Source organism: Sardina pilchardus, chromosome 24 (assembly GCF_963854185.1).
Source record: "Sardina pilchardus chromosome 24, fSarPil1.1, whole genome shotgun sequence".
Classification (NCBI taxonomy): domain Eukaryota; kingdom Metazoa; phylum Chordata; class Actinopteri; order Clupeiformes; family Clupeidae; genus Sardina; species Sardina pilchardus.
In genome coordinates, this window is record NC_085017.1 from 13,355,734 (window position 1) to 13,374,600 (window position 18,867).

The window sequence follows — 18,867 nt, forward strand, 5'->3', positions numbered from 1 at the left end:
GCAAATGTGTAGGCTATGATAGTTAAAAGGAAGCTGATCTGGTCATTGAGGGGTCATTGGTTGAAAAGTTGAATGACTCCACTCTGTCCTTGAGTGATAGGGTGTACTAAAAAATAATGCTGCTAAGCAATTACTCATAGAAATGTGCTTGCAATATCTGATAGATGCATTCATTAATGATGTTATTACTTGCGGTTCCCTTATGCTGCTGATATGATTTAAAGCTTTAAGTATCTCTTATCCTACTTTAGTCCAGATTGGCTCAAGGAAGTGTGTGTGTGTGTGTGTGTGTGTGTGTGTGTGTGTGTGTGTGTGTGTGTGTGTGCACGTGTGGATGTGGGTGTGTGTGTGTGGGTGTGTGTGTGTGTGTCTGTGTGTGTGCACGCGAGTTTGCATGTGTGTGTATTGGGGGTGTTAATGTTGCTTAGACAAGGGGAGTCATTGGTGTGTAAAGATAAACACCTGTAAAACGATCAGCCCAGCAGTTTACCAACTTAACACACAACCAGACACACACACACACACTGACCCAGTCGCAAAAGAGAATTCAAAGTCACAGAGCCTGAGACAGTGAGTGTATGTGAGTCTATCTGTATCTGCATCTGTCTGTGTGTGTGTGTGAGTGTGTGCGTGGTGTGTGTGTGTGTGTGTGTGTGTGTGTGTGTGTCTGTGTCTGTTGGCGTCAGACATTAACCACATTCTCTCCAAAGGACAAGAGAGTAAACATGAAGCTGAAGCTACCTAACCCCGGTCTGGACGAGCGGATACCGACTCATGCCCAGTTGGAGAAACTTGAGGTGGAGGAGGCGGACAGCAGACCCAAGTGGGACAATAAAACCCAGTACATGCTAACCTGCGTGGGGTTCTGCATCGGACTGGGCAACGTATGGCGGTTCCCCTATCTATGCCAGAGCCATGGAGGAGGTAAGGAGGATGCATGTTTACTGTTTGATAGCGGTTTAGTCTCCTGAAAGAGAATAACGCTGCCGTCCATAAAAAAGCTAACTTTAATGCAGCAATGGTAGGTTTAACCCAGAATCTATTCATATACTGAGAGCTATAAGCACACAAAAATATCAACAGACAAGTATTCTACAACACTTCCAGCACTGGATTACTTATATGTGAGCATTTGTGTTTATGGAGGTTTATGTTAAATTGAAACTGACAAAAACGTTTTGAGCAGGGCTGACTCAAAGGGATCCGTTTCCAAAACTATGTGTGTGTATATTATATATATATATATACACTGTATATATGTATGTATGTATGTATGTATGTATAAAATACCAGTATATTCTGTATAAAATCAATAAATATTGATTTTACTACTGGTATGCCTTCAATAACTCCAATAATGGCCACTTAAATACACTTCTGCATTTGTTTAACTGTGATTCAACTAATCTCATCTAGGCCTTATCGCCTCCATAAATACTGCAATATAAGTATAGGACACCAATTTACATTACAGTCATTTCCTGTGTATTAGCCGTATTGTGTATAAGCAGCAGGACAGTGTTTTGTGCAAGTTAAAATAAACAAATCCATATTAATATCATACTGACTGCCCCTGTGTATTAGCCATAACTGAATAAATGTTGCTAAATCAATGTATAAGCTGCCGCTAATAGTTGGGAAATGATGGTATGTCGTGGTAAAAGTCCTGGTTTTCAAAGTTACCTGTGCTCACACAAGTTTGGCTGACATTGCAAATATTCTCAATAAAATGTAACAAACTCTGGAATTGAGTAACTTGCAATGCACATTAAGTTAACAAATAGCCTTTCTAACCAACCATCTTCACACCTTTTCTTCACGCAGTCTTTGTCAAATGTGTGTGTGTGTGTGTGTGTGTGTGTGTGTGTGTGTGTCTGTCTGTCTGTGTGTGTGTGTGTGTGTCTGTCTGTGTGTGTGTGCGTACAGTACAGCACATATACAGTATGTATTTGTGTGTGTATACAAATTAATACATAAATACAACACAATAAATGTATAAATCACAACAAAGTGTGTGAGATGCTACATAGCAACTGTATAAAAACACTTGGTCATTTCCAATGATTTCCTACTGTGTGGTGCATGATTTTAAATGTTCCCCAATTGTACTTGTGCCCACTTGAGGTGCGTTCATCATACCGTTCCTGATCCTGCTGGTTCTGGAGGGAACTCCCCTGTTGTTCCTGGAGTTCGCCATCGGCCAGAGGCTCCGGAGTGGCAGCGTGGGAGTATGGAGGTCCATCAGCCCCTACCTCACTGGAGTCGGTGAGGATGGCTTTTTCACAGAGGAGTGGGTGTTCTTTAGAGGGAGAAAGTTAGGGTACAAAATTAAAGAAACATTTAGATTAGAGTGATTTTTTTGTTACTGTTATATTTGTAGGCATCACCATGCATTTAGGTTACTGGCATTTGTACATGTATATTTTCTGGAATCAAAAAATATATCAAGACCTATAAAGACCAAAATATATCAAGACCTTTAAAAAAAACAATACAGACAGGTGTATATATTTGTGTATATTTCTCAATGGCATTTGAATTGCACCCAATAGGCATTGCATCCATGATGGTATCTTTCCTGGTGTCCCTCTACTACAACACCATTCTGTCCTGGGTGATATGGTACTTCTTCAACTCATTCCAAGACCCTCTTCCTTGGAGCCAATGCCCTGTGAATGAAAATAGAACCGGTAAGACTGTGAGGATATACCCTATAGATACAATAATTTACTCCATACTATCTCTGTATTACTATTTGCCCTGTGCACATGTCCAGGACATTGTGCTTGTCACTTCTTGTGGTCAGTCAACTGCAATTAGCTAATAGCATCATTCTAATCCCTGAAAATACCAGAGAACATTTAAATTGTGCCAATTCCAGACAAGATAGTCATCTGTTTACCTACACTGATATCCCTACCGTAAACTGATATCCCATTGCTAGAGCCCTGATCCCAAGACATCCCAAGTCTCCCGGAAGTTCCGGGAGTCTCCCGCAAGTTCTGGGAGTCTCCTGCATATTGATAGCGGCTCCCTGATGCCCGCAAATTATGGGATACTTCCATGAAATTACTTTTTGCAGGTTGGGATGTCTGGGATGACCCCAGCCAATGCATGCCCTCAATGAAAAAAGTCCTGCTACCAAGAGTTGAGACAGAAAGGCTGAGTCAATTTACTTCACCCCAGTGACACCACCAAAGCAGTGCAATGTATTCCCCTCTACAGGTCTGGTGTCAGAGTGTGCTCGAAGCACACCCCAGTGACACCACCAAAGCAGTACAATGTATTCCCCTCTACAGGTCTGGTGTCAGAGTGTGCTCGTAGCTCCTCCGTGGACTACTTCTGGTACCGCGAGACCCTCAACACCACCTCTACCATTGATGAGTCTGGCGGACTGCAATGGTGGCTGGTCCTGGTCTCTCTTTGTGCCTGGACAGTGCTTTATGTCTGCTGTATCAGGGGGATTGAGTCCACTGGCAAGGTAAGTCCATGTTGTTACAACTAAAACAATGGGAGCACTGCACTGAGAGACAGTGGGAAGTTAGCGTGAAGCTAATGACTCTTTCAATGGTTTAGGCTGTCTATGTGACTTCGACTCTGCCATATGTGGTTCTTGCCATCTTCCTGATCCGTGGGTTGACCCTAAAAGGGTCTTCGAGCGGCATAATATTCCTCTTCACCCCAGATGTAAGAACCTTCTCTTATTAGCCACAATCTCATTAATAATGCAAACATTGCCAGAAGGCATCAACCTGTGAACTTATTTCTTTATTTTCAATTCAGGTTCAGGAATTGATGAATCCACAAACATGGCTGGATGCTGGGGCACAAGTTTTCTATTCCTTCGGTCTTGCCTGGGGCGGGCTAATCTCTTTCTCAAGCTACAACTCTGTGCAGTAGGTTACTTATACTTTACAAACTGAATTCATTTCAAAACATACAAAAATATGACTGGTATCGTAGCTAAAGTTACAAAAAAATCCTACAGCTGATGTAAGGAAATTTGACAAAAAATTGTGCTTCTCACTGGTCCTTTTCAGCAACAACTGTGAGCTAGATGCCATCATCATCTCCATAATAACGTGTTGCACCTCCCTGTATGCCGCTATAGTCATCTATTCCATAATTGGGTTCAGAGCCACTGAGAAGTTTGACGACTGCATTAGCGGGTATGGTATCATGGAAAAGAGTGCTTAGATTCAGATTGTACATTAATTTTAGGGTCACCACCGCTGCTTACTGTCCTTCATTATTTGATTTAAAGGAATATTTTGGCACTGATGAACACCTTTGACCTGGCTGAGGGAAGCGTCAACGAGACCAACTACGAAGCGGAGCTCCAAAGGCTGAATGGGACTTCACCGGATATCATTCAGGGCTTACAGCTGAGAACCTGTGACATACAGACATTCCTCAGTGAGGTATGAAATAGAAACATCTAGGGAAGGCCTTCATGTACAGTATGTGTCCAAGCAGGTCCAATCATTGTACCCCAGAGATGAGAAATATTATTTTCTGATAGTCTGGCAGGAAGCTTCTATTTTTTCCAATGTATAATGGTTTTATTACAGTTTCATATCAATGCTCTGGAGACTTTGAATGCTAAAGGTCTATAACAACCATAAATAACAGTTTGTAACAGTGTTCAGTGATATACTGTTTAACAATCATAATAGAGGCTGCAATAGTGAGGTCAATTGAACGTTTTAAAACTAATACCAATGTGTGAACCAATGGCTTTGCAAGAGACACCCAAAAACATTCCATAACCATTCCGGCGGTTTCACATCCGTAACCTCTATATTAGCAGGTCTTCTTGAGTTTGAGTCAAAGTCCATGTTTCTACCTGTAGCCTACTGATGATTTACTTAGCGGCCTTGTATAGCCCCATAAATACTATAGTGCCAAAGGGCAAGCCACTGGAATCAACAGTACTGTATAGCAAGGGTATAGCAGCACAGCCCACCACCATCTTGCTCAACGAATTGCATTGTTCTGTATGCCAATAGCGAGGGACAACAAAATACATGTAAAGATGTGTGACCTGAAAAGTAGTGGGTTCAATTCCCAGCTCCGACCGTTGTGCCCTTAGCCTGATGTACAGTAGGGATACTCAAACTTCTTGTCTGGCACCGGAGCATTAGGACGTCATTATGGGACGTGTTTCAACTGATACAGTTGAAAGTTCAACTTATAACTGCACACAACTGGATAGACCTAACAAATCAGACAAAAAACAAAAAAAGTAAACTCTCCAGTAATGTCAAATGGCATGACACTTTAGTTTCAAAACCTGGAAAACTTGTGTACCATTTATCATGCAGAGTACAGTATACCATTGCACTGCATGACATCATACCATGTATGATCCCACAGGGTGTGGAGGGAACTGGCCTGGCCTTCATCGTGTTCACAGAAGCCATCACCAAGATGCCCGTCTCCCCACTGTGGGCTGTGCTCTTCTTCGTTATGCTATTCTGTCTGGGTCTGTCCAGCTTATTTGGCAATATTGAGGGGGTTGTCGTGCCACTCCAGGACCTTAACATCCTGCCCAAGAAATGGCCGAAAGAGGTTTACACAGGTAACCAACCGCCTTGAGTAGTGCAGTTGTGTTCGACCAACTGCGTGGCTCAGCCCTGCACCTCAGTGACTTTTACGGGTGCTACAATAGATCAAAACTCAAACTGAAGGTAAAAACGGAGGGAGGTTTACTGAATGTACTGTACATGCAGCTAAACTTCTGCGAAGGTCCTTCCTCCATAAGGGGTTGCCACAGCCAGTCAATAGATTTGTACAGTTGAATTATTTTAAATGACCATTATTATATTGTTGACTCTGCTTAAAGGGACACTTCACCGATTAGCATTAAGCTTTGTATCTTTAGAAAACCAGTCATGTTTTTGAATGGTCGTGCATCATTCCCTCAGTTTGCCTTGAGATGGGAGAAATACGGATTTCAATGAAACCCATGAATAGGACTTCCTGCTTTCAATGATGTAAAATGAGGATTTTTCATAATTGAAAGCAGGAAGTCCAACATTGAAATCCGTATTTCTCCCATCTCAAGGCAAACTGAGGGAATGATGCACGACCATTCAAAAACATGACTGGTTTTCTAAAGATACAAAGCTTAATGCTAATCGGTGAAGTGTCCCTATAAGATGAGTTTCCTACTATACAGTATGTTGTAGATTCAGCTCAATACTATTCTGTCATATACTATAAATAATGTACATTATCCTGTGAATAAATCATTGTTTGATTCTATTTGTTCCAGGTCTAACATGCCTTGTTTCCTTCATCATTGCTCTGCTCTTTTCTCAACGATCGGGTAACTACTGGGTCTCACTCTTTGATACCTTCGCTGGCTCGATCCCTTTGCTCACCATAGCGTTCTTTGAAATGATTGCTGTGGCATACATTTATGGAATAGATAGGTGAGATAAAGTTACAATAATCAAAAATCATTTTTTTGTGTTTTTTATTTATGTGTATATTGTTTCACCTACTGAGGCTAAGGTTAAGTATGGATATTATCATCAAAATATAGTATATAAGTAAAAATAAGTATATGCATCTTGTATATGACGTTTTGCGTGATGTTTTGCCATTATATCCATTGCTGCACTCCAGTATAGTGAATTAAAATATCCTCTCACTCTTTCAATGTCTTTCAACAGGTTTAATGATGACATTGAGTTCATGATTGGTCATAGGCCCAACATCTTCTGGAGGGCAACGTGGATGTTCGTAAGTCCTTTGATAGTGCTTGCCATATTTATTGCTTACTTTGTCTCCAAAGTTTCAGAGGAGCTTACCTACACAACATGGGACCCAGATTCAGTAAGTATACCCTCCGAATTGCACAGACTTGAATTGAATGACATGCATCTTGCTCTGTTAGCGAGGGAGGATCATTGGAATATATTAGCATACATTACCGGTATATACATTAGTCATCAGGAAGTCCTGCCAGAAATGCTCTACATTGCAATATATGTTTAATTTTTGAACGTTCCATATATGTTATCAAAAGAAGATTTTCTTAGGAAATAGTATTGCGTCTCATGTTATGCTGCCTATTCTTAGTCGGCAATAGACTTGACATTGATGGTGTTGTTCCCTACTTTTGAAGGAAAACTTTCCGAAGTTGTTGGCGCGCACATATCCAGGCTGGATCTACGTCATCATCTTTATCCTGGCTGGTGTGCCGAGCTTGGCTGTCCCATGTGTGGCGCTTTACAAATATATTCAGATTCGCTGCTGTAGGGGCCACTGATGTTACTTTCCTAAATTACAGATTAATATTGTAGATTAATTCCAATGCATATAGAATATGTGGATTTCCCAGTAGTGTTTTATTTTTATTCTGTCATGTAAATATGATGCCAGAATGCACTTTTGTTGATGTTGTTTCTACATTATACGTGAAAATACAGTCTTGATATAAAATATAGTATAAATTGAATGTATATATTTGCTTAAGAGGACTGCCATGTGATAAGCTAATATTTGTACGCACAGGATCATAGCTTCTAAACATAAAGAATATATTCATGCTAAAACTAAATATATGCAGTATTAACTCATTTTGCTTTTGAAAATGACTTCGATATTAGATGTTTGCTGATACAATCTGAATATTTGAATAGATATTGCTTTTTCTAGCCTATTTGTGTGGAAAAATAAATGAATAAGTAAATAATTAATAAAATAATTATCCAATCCCCATCTCATCACCACTTAATGATGGCCTAGCCTGATTACCATCGACTTTCAAAGGCTCTGCGAGACTTTAGTCTGACCAACAGCCTGTGCTAACACGGTTTCTTGCCAGCGCTGGTTGACCCGCCTCCTTTAAGTGCCTCGGTTTGCTACTGGTAGATGTCAGAAAGCGGATTGCCGAGTTTAAACCAATAACAACACTCTTTCCGCTGCCTTGAACACGCCTCTACCCAGAGCCGTTGGAGCTGCTCAAAGTTGATTGGTTCTCGACCAAAGGGGGCAGTTCCGCAGATTTCGGGAACTCAGAAATCCTTCTCAATGAGCAGTTGACCAGACCAGCAGCAAAAGCCTGAAGGCGTTGCGTCACTGGGAGGGCGTGCCAGGCTAATGATGGCCAGTCTGTTTGAGGTCAGTGGAAAACCACAGAGGTTACTGTATGTCTAACCATAATATTCCGACCATATTGGGTTGCTTACCTATAATGTGATATTATAATCATGCTATTCTAACATTTACTATTGTTATTAATTGTCGCTGGTTGAACCCCTGATGAACCTGTTAGGAAATTTGAATTTGCTTTGCAGGTTGGTCTGGAAATGAATCCATTGACACCTGTTCCCAAATCACCAAAAACCCAGGAATGTGTATTTTCTTTGGAATTGAGTAAACTACTGTACCGTATTTAAAACCTTCATTTAGCCTACAAGAAACATGTGTTTTCTGTACTTCGGAAACAATTTGGTAACACTTTAAAGCACACATTTAAGTTTAATTTCACCTCTGGTTACGCCTGCATGTGGAGGTAGTGAAATGGCAAATCAGAAAATGGCGTCAATGATTGCTTCCCAGACGGAGTTGAAATTTGCTAACAGGTTCACATGAGTTCAGCAAGACTACTGTCATTCTAAAGGTGCAAGCTGTATAAAAGCATAATAAATACCATACAATAATGACCATATCCAAATAAATCCAAATAAATGCATGCCAACGTGCATATTTACTTTTGTTTTGACAACTTATTAGTTCATTGTGAGGACACTACATAATTGACAGCCATCCTTAAATCCTCTTGGGCACCACTGGCAATACCTGAACTGAGCACTAGGGCCAGCTCATCGGATGTATATGTCAGCTTTTGTGAATTCTGGGGGCATGTGTAGGAACACCTCACTGTACATAATTCACAGCCAGTCTTATCCTGGTCATTTTGACTGTATGACTGTCGTTGATTGGTGACCCGGGTACCGCAACAATGTGTTCTTGGTGTTAACCAACATGTAGTTGTTTTGTGCTAGGAAAACGTTTCCTCATTCAGGTAATTATAAACCCACACACAGTGTGTCTTTACTTCCCCTACCGACTCCATTTTAAACGTGCATGTAAAACATAATTACAGACTCATAATTAGTCAAATGGCCATCCCTCTTATTCTGGGGCTTGTTTAAACTCTAGTATGGACTGACCTATGCAGCTATGCAACCTTAGTCATCCCTCTGTTTTAAAATAGGTCACACTGTGGTCAGGGCCCTGACTTGTTATCATATGAATATGTTGTATACGTACGTACTGTATATAACATTGTTGTAGATAGGGACTATGTTTGGCCACTGAATGAGCAATGGAGTCTTGGGTCTTGGAAGACTATTTAGTACTACTACTATTTAGTAGCTACTATAAAGCCCCAGTGGTAACTTTAACCATATTTTGATAGCCTACAACAGACAAATAGAGATAATGTCAGGCAACGATAGTTAAGTCAGGAACAGGATTTAATTTACGATGTTGAGGGAGAGACATCAGGGGAGAGACAGCATGGCTTCAAGAACCACCAGCTTGTCTTTCTAGAGATGCAAATATAACATGCATCCTTCCAGGTACTGTAGACAGGAGATGGTGCTGATAACTGATCAACTGGTGATGATGTTTGTGTGGAATGAATGAGCTAAATGAATAGGCAGCCACTATGCTAATCAGTGCTAACCTAGTGAGCCATTCTAGTCACCCTTATCAGTGAGGACACCTTCATACACTGTAATCATTCATGTTCTTATGTAATGAGCGGAAGATTAGACGGAGGAATAGAAGATAAAAAAGAAGGATCAAACACAACAAACCTACACCTAAACTATAGGTGCATATTAAACGATTATTGTGATTCACAACTCTTAAGATATCCCAGGTTAGAGGATGGAAAGTGGCATGCCATCTTTCACCTCACAAGAATTAACGTGAGACATGTTATGATATAGATGTGGGTATCAGGTCGGGGTCTGGTATCAAATCACTTCTGTGGTTCAAGCTCTAATTACTGAGACAAAACATATAAGGAAACTGATAACTACTGATAACTTGCTCATTATAACATAAACAATACAACCACTGCATCATGACTGTGCATTATGATTATCTTTACAGAAGAGTGGAAGGCTAAGATGAGTGTCTGTTACATAACAGTTAATAAACAATCGAATATATAAAAAAGGTTGACCTCGTTTTCAGTCAATCAGTCCATGGAATAAAAGATCCACCCCTGTCCACCAGTTAACGGGCAGGTGGGACACTGCCTCTCAATTCAGAAAACAACAGAGGAAGACCAGTCCAGACATGAAGTGGAGGCTATCTAACGTTGGTCTGGATGACCGTGTACCGACTCTGGCAGACCTGGAGAGGCTGGAAAAAGAGGAGGCTGGACAGAGGCCCAAGTGGGACAATAAGGCTCAGTACATGCTTACCTGTATCGGATTTTGCATTGGACTGGGAAATGTTTGGCGCTTTCCTTACCTGTGCCAGAGCCATGGAGGAGGTACTGTAAGGTCGAGAGAAAGATGATATAATGATTATTACATAATGCTAGAGGACTTAATTAGGATGCCAAGTTTAAGTCTAAAGACTAATTCAGAGGACTAATGTAATAATATAATATTATTAATAACAACAAATTAAGAGCTTGGCTCTTAAAGCTTTATCTCCATTTTTGAGCCATGCTATTCAATTTTGTATTTCAGGTCATATCAATAAAATTGCAGTTGTGTTGTTTTGCTTGAGTAAAGAGTACAATAACCCAATTGACATTCCACTGAAATGAAAAAATTCAATCTGAATTCAAAAACAAAATCGTAAAGAAAGATTTATGAAAATTCATTAAAATGGAGTGTATTGCATTTTGGAACCAAACTCTATACGTTTGCACTATCAAAATAAATCTCCTGATTATGATATAATAATAACAAAACAATTACTGCAAATTATTCCACTGCCATAGTAAAGTCCAAGCACTTCAGTTAATTTCACTGAAAAAATAATACATCATCTCACAGAGTTGTTTCTAGTCCTGTCTGCTTTTGGCCATTCTGATGCTGTGGCTGGTCTGATTTCCAAGGTGCATTCATCATCCTCTTCCTGGTCTTGGTGATCCTGGAGGGGACACCTCTTCTCCTCATGGAGTTTGCCATCGGCCAAAGGCTGAGAAAGAGCAATCTAGGGGTGTGGCGAGCCATCCATCCATACCTCGGTGGAGTCGGTGAGTCATGCACCATAACAGACTGCAGTAAATCTCAGCCATGAGGGCAGTGTATTGGTACGGCTGTCACTGTTGAGCGCTTGAACAAAGCACTTAAGATAGGCCCTTGTAATAATTGACATATGTAAGTCGCTTTCAGCCAAATAAGTAAACCCTGGCTGGCCCTAAGGTAGCCCTAGCGCACACTGACCTGATAGTAGAAAGTTATTGTTGACAGACACCCTTCTGAAAGCACAATGGACATCTTGTCCACTAGGGAACACTAAAGAGCAAAAGGGGACTTACAGTATCTATATGTTTAAGGGACTTATTCTGCTGTGCAAAAGCAAAAGGCAGTAACTTCACCTTTGGTCGAAAAAAATAGTTATTGTCATTGGCCGGGTTTCCCAAAATCGTTAAGAAGCTCTTAAGTCCTAAGAACTTCTTAGGAGCGTTCTTAGAACATTCTTACAACGCTCCTAAGAAGTTCTTAGCACTTAAGAGCTTCTTAACAATTTTGGGAAACCCGGCCATTGTCATCGACCTCCTTTATCATGTAGAGAAACATTTCAACAGTAACTCGTAAGAGAAACCAAGACAGAATGCTGTACCTCCTGAGTTACGGTTCTTTCCTTTTGTTTTAGGGCGCTGAAGGTGAATTACGATACATTTCCACACAGCAAAACACCTAGTGGATTTCGGGCAAAGAAATTTTGCATACACGCTAAAGCTACAGGGGAAGCTCTGCAGAGAAACCTGCATCGCCAAACCTGCATAGTTCTCTTTATTAGAAGTAAATTTCCCATCTTCAAATTTTATGGGCGCAGTTAAATTCGGGCTGAATTTTGGCAGCAGGTGAACGAGGACAAAAATATGCCTACCTTAGCTTGGACGACAATTTTAAGTTTTTCAGACATCATATGAGGGCCTGCTCAAGACAAACCACATTTTAGTCTCCTTTTTCTAATGCACATCATTATTGCATTCATTTAATATGCACGCAATAAAAATGGCCAAGCTCTTATCAGTATTGTGCCAGAGTTGGTTGTGTTGGTTGGTTGTTTGCTTAATCTAATAGCAATCTGTGCCCAATAGGTATTGCCTCCATGATGGTGTGCTTCCTGGTGGCCCTGTATTACAACACCATTATGACATGGGTGCTGTGGTATCTTTTTAACTCTTTTCAAGACCCACTGCCATGGAGCCATTGCCCTGCCAACGACAACAGAACAGGTGTTTTATACTCTTCACTATCAACCCAGCGTATCATTTCCTCTGCCGGCTTATCTCTTTATACTGAGGAAATAAGAACATGCTTTACAGTCTTCACTGTATTATTGGTGCTGTACTTAGAACTAATAAAAATGTATGACCGCACTAATTCTACCAAACTGCAGTCATTTTAGGGCTGCTATATTATCCTAGAATGCAGAGGTGGGTAACCCTGACTTAATAAAGTAAAATTCCTCTCATGGTTTGGTTCTACCTATGTGCACTTAGCATAGGTGATTTCTGATGTGGTCAGTAAGTAACCTGGAAATCCAGATTTCTCCAGAGAGCACAATCAGTCACTTTGGCAATCAGTATGCTCATTACCCACGTCCATGGAGCCAACCTGCACCAATCAGATCGGTGTATGTTACATAGGCGGGCCAGAGGTGAGCTTGAAGGGACACTTCACCGATTAGCATTAAAGGGACACTTCACAGATTAGCATTAAGCTTTGTATCTTTAGAAAACCAGTCATGTTTTTAAATGGTCGTGCATCATTCCCTCAGTTTGCCTTGCCAGTCTTCTTCCGACTGGGTTTGGCAAGAGCTAGCACGTCATTCAAGGTAACGGACAAGTGGTTTATCAAATCACATGCAAGGATGTTTTACAAGGCCCCGCCTTCAGAAATACATCTCCTATCGAGAAGTTCCAGATCCTTGTGTGAGCAGCGAACTACAAGGATCTGGCGAGAGTCAGGTTACTATTTATGGGTTTCATTGAAATCCGTATTTCTCCTATCTCAAGGCAAACTGAGGGAATGATGCACGACCATTCAAAAACATGACTGGTTTTCTAAAGATACAAAGCTTAATGCTAATCGGTGAAGTGTCCCTTTAACAGATGACGACAGTGCTGCAATGTCAAAATCCGGAATCAGTCAGTTAACACTGGTGAAACATGGATAACATGTAGTGTTATCCAATTGCGCACAGTGATATTTTCAAATGCAGGCTTGGTGCCACCCCTCGTGTTGGGCCATAGCCAGACCTTAAATCTTTTGTAGATTTGGGTCTGGATTTCCAGACTATGTCAAACGAGTCTTGCTAATTAGAATCAGTTTAGTCAATACTTGAAACAAATATTTGATTTGGCTTTTTACTTTCTGAGGTTGGGTGACGTCTCTGCTAGGTTGGGTTACACATCTTTGCTATGTCACACGCCTCTTCTAGATTGGGTTACATGCCTCTGCTAAGTTGGGTTACACACCTCTGCTACTGTACGTTGGGTTACACACCTCTGCTAGGTTGGGTTACACACCTCTGCTAAGTTGGGTTACACACCTCTGCTAGGTTGGGTTACACACCTCTGCCATGTTAGGTTACTCACCTCTGCTCTTCTCTCATTCCCCGCAGGTCTGGTTCCTGAGTGTGCTCTGAGCTCCCCCATAGACTACTTCTGGTACAGAGTGACCCTCAACTCCTCAGCTAGCATCAGTGACCACGGTGGTCTGCAGTGGTGGCTGGTCTTGAGCCTAGCATGTGCATGGATTCTTCTCTATACAATCTGTGTCAAGGGCATTGAATCTTCTGGCAAGGTAATTTACACCATGTCCTTGCAAATGAGGCAGCCTTAAATATATGCACATCATGGTGATAGCACTGATTAACAATAAAGGCATGTTACAGTATATTACATTAGGTTTGATTATAGTTAGTCATTCACACATTATGATATAGTATAATGCTTTGTGAATTTAAACTTGTTCGAAAACTCTTTTCTTTTTCGGTATCACTTTAGTTGCTATTTTTTTTACTGTTATATTCTGTTCAACTGTGTTGATAGTTTCATTTCACATTAATACAGCAAATTGAACAGAACACATTTTTGCAGTTAATCATTGTAGGCCTGTGAGTTCTGCTCTTTCTTTCTCCCTAGGCTGTGTATGTGACATCCACTCTACCCTACGTGGTTCTGTTTATCTTCCTGATCCGAGGATTAACCCTTAAAGGTTCTTTAGTTGGACTTAAATACCTTTTCACTCCTGATGTGAGTTTTGCAATTCACCCACTTGCTCAAATCTTAAAGGAGAACTATGTGATGCAATTTTTCACATAGATCTGTTTTCTCATGCATAAAATGAACAGTAAACAGTTTTTAAAAGATGGCAAACCAACATTAAGCAATACAATATAATGTCAGCGCAATATCAACCATATACATTTAAACCATAACTGAATGAATTAATGAATTAAGTATAAGCTGAACAGATAATAATGCTATTACGTTCACACATACCTGTCTAGTTAAGTGAGCTGCTGAACCCGAGGACGTGGTTGGATGCAGGTGCACAGGTCTTCTTCGCCTTTGGTACTGCTTGGGGCGGTCTCGTCTCTTTCTCCAGCTACAACTCGGTCCAGTGAGTAGACCGGATAAGTGAAAAGATCAAATGAAATAGGAAAACAAAAGTGTCCTATCAAATGACCCTGTTCATTTGGCAGTTGTAAATGTAAATGAAGTATGTCTATCTTGTTATTGTTGTGTATGGAAGTCTTTCTTATTGTTCATCTTGTATCATTGTTATTGTGTTCGTTTTATTACTCATCTAGTAACAACTGTGAAAAAGATGCAATAATCCTATCGGTGGTCACATGTGTTACCTCTGTCTACGCTGCTGCAGTTGTCTACTGCATCATAGGCTTCCGAGCAACAGAGAAGTTTGAGCACTGCACAAGTGGGTAAGAGAGCTAGTTCCTCAAATCAGCATCTTCTGGGAGTGTTTTTAAATCATTGATAAAAAGTCATCCAACTTGTGTTCAACTGCCATTGAGCCTGTGGGAGCCATGGATGCAGATCTTATCTGTGTTATGTCTATGTAGCAGCACTTACACTTAAGCTGTTCATTTGCCTGTAGGAACATCTTGGCGTTGCTAAATGCCTTTGATTTAGCTGAGGAAAGCATCACTGAGGATAACTATGAGACAGCTCTTCAGAGTCTCAACAGCACATATCCCAGTATTACTCAGAGTCTGGAGCTACAGACATGTGACATGCAGAAACTACTGAGTGAGGTGATGTATGCATGTCTTCACATGCTTCGGTAGTAGCCTATATTGACGGTGGCAAACAATTTCTGCATGGTGAAGGGAAGCTTTTGGCAACTTAGAATCATAGTCAAATCTGTTCTCCTTCTATTTAATGTACTTGTTTTTTAGTAACATTATGTTGCTCTGCCATTTTTTCAATTCAATTACTTATTTGCATTTTGTTGAGTCATCGTTATCCAATATCCATGTTTGATTGCAACTCAAACCCTGTTACAAAATGCTATATAAACAACCTTGACCTTGATCTTCATACTCTTATAACTTAACAAGGACACAAAGATACAACCCCAAGTTGGTATGTTGTGTGAAATGCAAATAAATACATAATATGATATGCACATCTTGTAAAGCCATATTTGATGCCAGCAACATCAAATATGGGATGGTGGCATGTTCACCACTGTGCTGCTTCACCTCTTCATTTAAAAACATTCTGTGAAATCCTATACGAACATTCTTCATTTTTTCATTGGGGACCGGCGTTTGTCTGTCTGTTTGTCTGTCTGTCTGTCTGTCTGTTTGTCTGTTTGTCTGTGTGTCTGTCTGTTTGTTAGCAAGATAGCTCAAAAAGTGATGGATGGATTTCGATGACATTTTCAGGGAAGGTCAGACATGACCCAAGGAACAAACGATTACCCTGTTTCTATTTTCTTTTTGTCCCTCGCATTGCTCTGCTATTTTGAATGAGAAATGGAAGCCCGTGACGCAACACAATGGCATATACGGATTCAGTGTAGACAGACAACATTGGCAGTCGCTCACTTGGATACGGTTAGAACAAGGTGTAAGAGAGTGCCTTTCTGGGATGTTCTTTTTCATACCCAGTCATGCCAGTTACCCTAATTAGATGTCAAATATTCTGTATTTGTTTTGTTTTTTTACACACATTTTATAGCATTTTCTTGGCCCCATCTCAACTTTTCTTTGTGTTGCTGGTATCAAATAAAAAATGAGCATACTTTTTCTACTTCAATTGATGTTGTCTGCGTCCTTTCTGCATCTAAATATGAGTTTGCGAGATTTGCAGATGATCACATTCTGTTTTTTTTTTTTACATTTTACACAGTGTCCCAACTTTTGGGTTGTAAATAATCTCTCTCTCTCTCTCTCTCTGATGTCCTACAGGGTGTGGAAGGGACAGGTTTGGGTTTCATAGTCTTCACAGAGGCCATCATCAACATGCCCATCTCTCCCCTGTGGTCTGTCTTGTTCTTTGTCATGCTTTGTTGCCTGGGGCTCTCGAGCTTGTTTGGGACCATGGAGGGGGTGATCGTGCCCCTTCAGGACCTGCACATCTTCCCTAAGTCATGGCCCAAAGAGGCCATCTCAGGTGGGCTACTACAGTAGCATACAGTACATCTTCCCCAAGTCATGGCCCAAAGAGGCCATCTCAGGTGGGCTAGCCTACTACAGTAGCATACAGTACATCTTCCCCAAGTCATGGTCCAAAGAGGCAATCTCAGGTGGGCTAGCCTACTACATACAGTACATTTTTAAAATCAAGATATAATAATAAAGCAGACATGAATATAGTTATTTCAAATATGCAAATTGTAATCAGTGTGAAAATAAACTACAACATACTGTACAGTAGCCACGCCATCTGAAATCAATCAATCTGATTTTACAAATGGAATGCCAGGATCCTCCAATGTGAAATGCTGTGGCAGTGAATTTAGATTATAATTCAAAACATATGTATGTCTTCACTGATTTATCAACGCATCAACTTACTTTAAATAAACATTTTGTTAACATGCCATTTACACTTTAAAAGCAAAAATTGTGACCTAAATGTATCATAAATCACATCACATTAATCTCTGTTTCAGGGGTGGCCTGTTTATTTGCCTTCGTCATTGCGTTAGTGTTTACCTTGCAGTCTGGGCAGTACTGGGTGACGCTCTTCGACTCCTTCGCAGCGTCCATCCCTCTTTTCTTGCTGGCGTTTGTGGAAATAATGGCAGTGGTTTACTTATATGGAATAGAGAGGTAGGTCGGTGAAGGTCAGCTTTTTTCTATGTCTCTTATAATGCTAAATATTACACATTAAATCTCTATCTTTAATTCTGTCACATACTGTAACTCCATCAAATACCTTATAAGGCATGCCAGATTTAAGTCAAAGTAGTACTAAATTAAATGTATTGTCCAGAAAACCTTAAAATCTGCATATTACCCTGAAAATGACTTGGATGTATTGAATGCAATTACAGATTTAATGAAGACATTGAGTTTATGATTGGACACAAGCCCAACATATACTGGCAAATCTCATGGAAGTTCACAAGCCCCGTCATACTATTAGTCATTCTCCTTGCTTATTTAATCACTCAAGTGACACAAGAGTTGACCTATTCTGTTTGGGACCCTAGCTCTGTAAGTACACACATGGGTGAAATATGACTTTAGATTATTTAGAATGTATACAATAACATACAGTATACTGTATAGATTAGGCTAATCGCTATTCTGATCCTGTGCAGGTGGATTTTCCAACATTAACTGAGTTACCGTATCCTGGATGGGTGAATGCCGTTATCTTCGTCCTGGCTGGTGTTCCAAGCTTGCTTGCACCTTGTGTAGCTTTGGCTAAGTTTCTTTATAACCACTTCAGTAAGAAATAGCACCTGCCATCCAAATAAAAAAAGGCATAGTGTCAACTGAGAGATCTTTTTCATGAATTTGCATAGTAAAAATAAAGGCAGAAACAAAGTGAGTGAGTGAGAGAGAGAGAGAGAGAAAGACAGAGAGAGAGAGATTGTTTTGTATAGAGCATATTGTGTATTGTTTGTAGAAAGCTGTAAAAAGCTATCCGTTGGCAGCTTGAAATAACAGAATGATGTACATTTTCAATGTTCAACTGTAAATTAATGATTTTGTCGTAACAATAATATGTACAGTAAAGGTGATGAAATGTTACATTTTGTTGAAACTCTGACTATAACCATGCATACACTTTACAAATGGATGGCCAAATCAGAGATGATGACGTCTTGACATTTTGATTTGTAAAACATGCAGTCAATTGTGTTCAGATATGAATGATTAAATCATTATTAAAATAATTGAAAATGACACCCAACCAAATGTCAGTGGCTGTGTGTGTGTGTGTGTGTGAGAGAGAGAGAATGAGAGACAGTAAGAGAGAGAGAGAGAGAGAGAGAGAGAGAGAGAGAGAGAGAGAGAGAGAGAGTGACATACAGAGAGAAAGAGAAAGGTGATGGTGACATTGTTAATCTTAAACTCAGACCTTTGACGCCTGGAAAAATACAAGAATACTCTTTTTATTTCTCATAGGTGTGCCTATCACGCACTCACACACAC

General features: G+C 40.3%; 2 protein-coding genes across 3 annotated transcripts; both read left to right on the top strand.

The window, feature by feature from the left end:
- Positions 1-547: 547 nt before the first annotated feature.
- On the top strand, positions 548-7,487 carry LOC134072735 (sodium-dependent neutral amino acid transporter B(0)AT1-like). Its single transcript, XM_062529567.1, has 13 exons — positions 548-570; positions 711-924; positions 2,125-2,265; positions 2,553-2,690; positions 3,300-3,481; positions 3,577-3,687; positions 3,784-3,896; positions 4,041-4,169; positions 4,265-4,421; positions 5,377-5,581; positions 6,278-6,437; positions 6,681-6,843; positions 7,136-7,487. Exons 2-13 carry the CDS (start codon positions 726-728, stop codon positions 7,277-7,279), a joined length of 1,842 nt encoding a protein of 613 aa, XP_062385551.1. The 5' UTR covers positions 548-570; positions 711-725; the 3' UTR covers positions 7,280-7,487.
- Positions 7,488-10,246: 2,759 nt separating this feature from the next.
- Positions 10,247-18,618, top strand: LOC134072470 (sodium-dependent neutral amino acid transporter B(0)AT1-like). 2 transcript variants are annotated; one of them, XM_062529172.1, is made up of 12 exons: positions 10,247-10,528; positions 11,105-11,245; positions 12,320-12,457; positions 13,849-14,030; positions 14,372-14,482; positions 14,740-14,852; positions 15,043-15,171; positions 15,348-15,504; positions 16,666-16,870; positions 17,373-17,532; positions 17,757-17,919; positions 18,027-18,618. In XM_062529172.1, exons 1-12 carry the CDS (start codon positions 10,330-10,332, stop codon positions 18,165-18,167), a joined length of 1,839 nt encoding a protein of 612 aa, XP_062385156.1. In that variant the 5' UTR covers positions 10,247-10,329; the 3' UTR covers positions 18,168-18,618. The 2 variants fall into 2 exon arrangements, with proteins under 2 accessions (XP_062385156.1, XP_062385157.1); XM_062529173.1 differs by lacking the exon at positions 18,027-18,618 and having other exon boundaries at positions 17,373-17,546; positions 17,757-17,870.
- Positions 18,619-18,867: the final 249 nt, after the last annotated feature.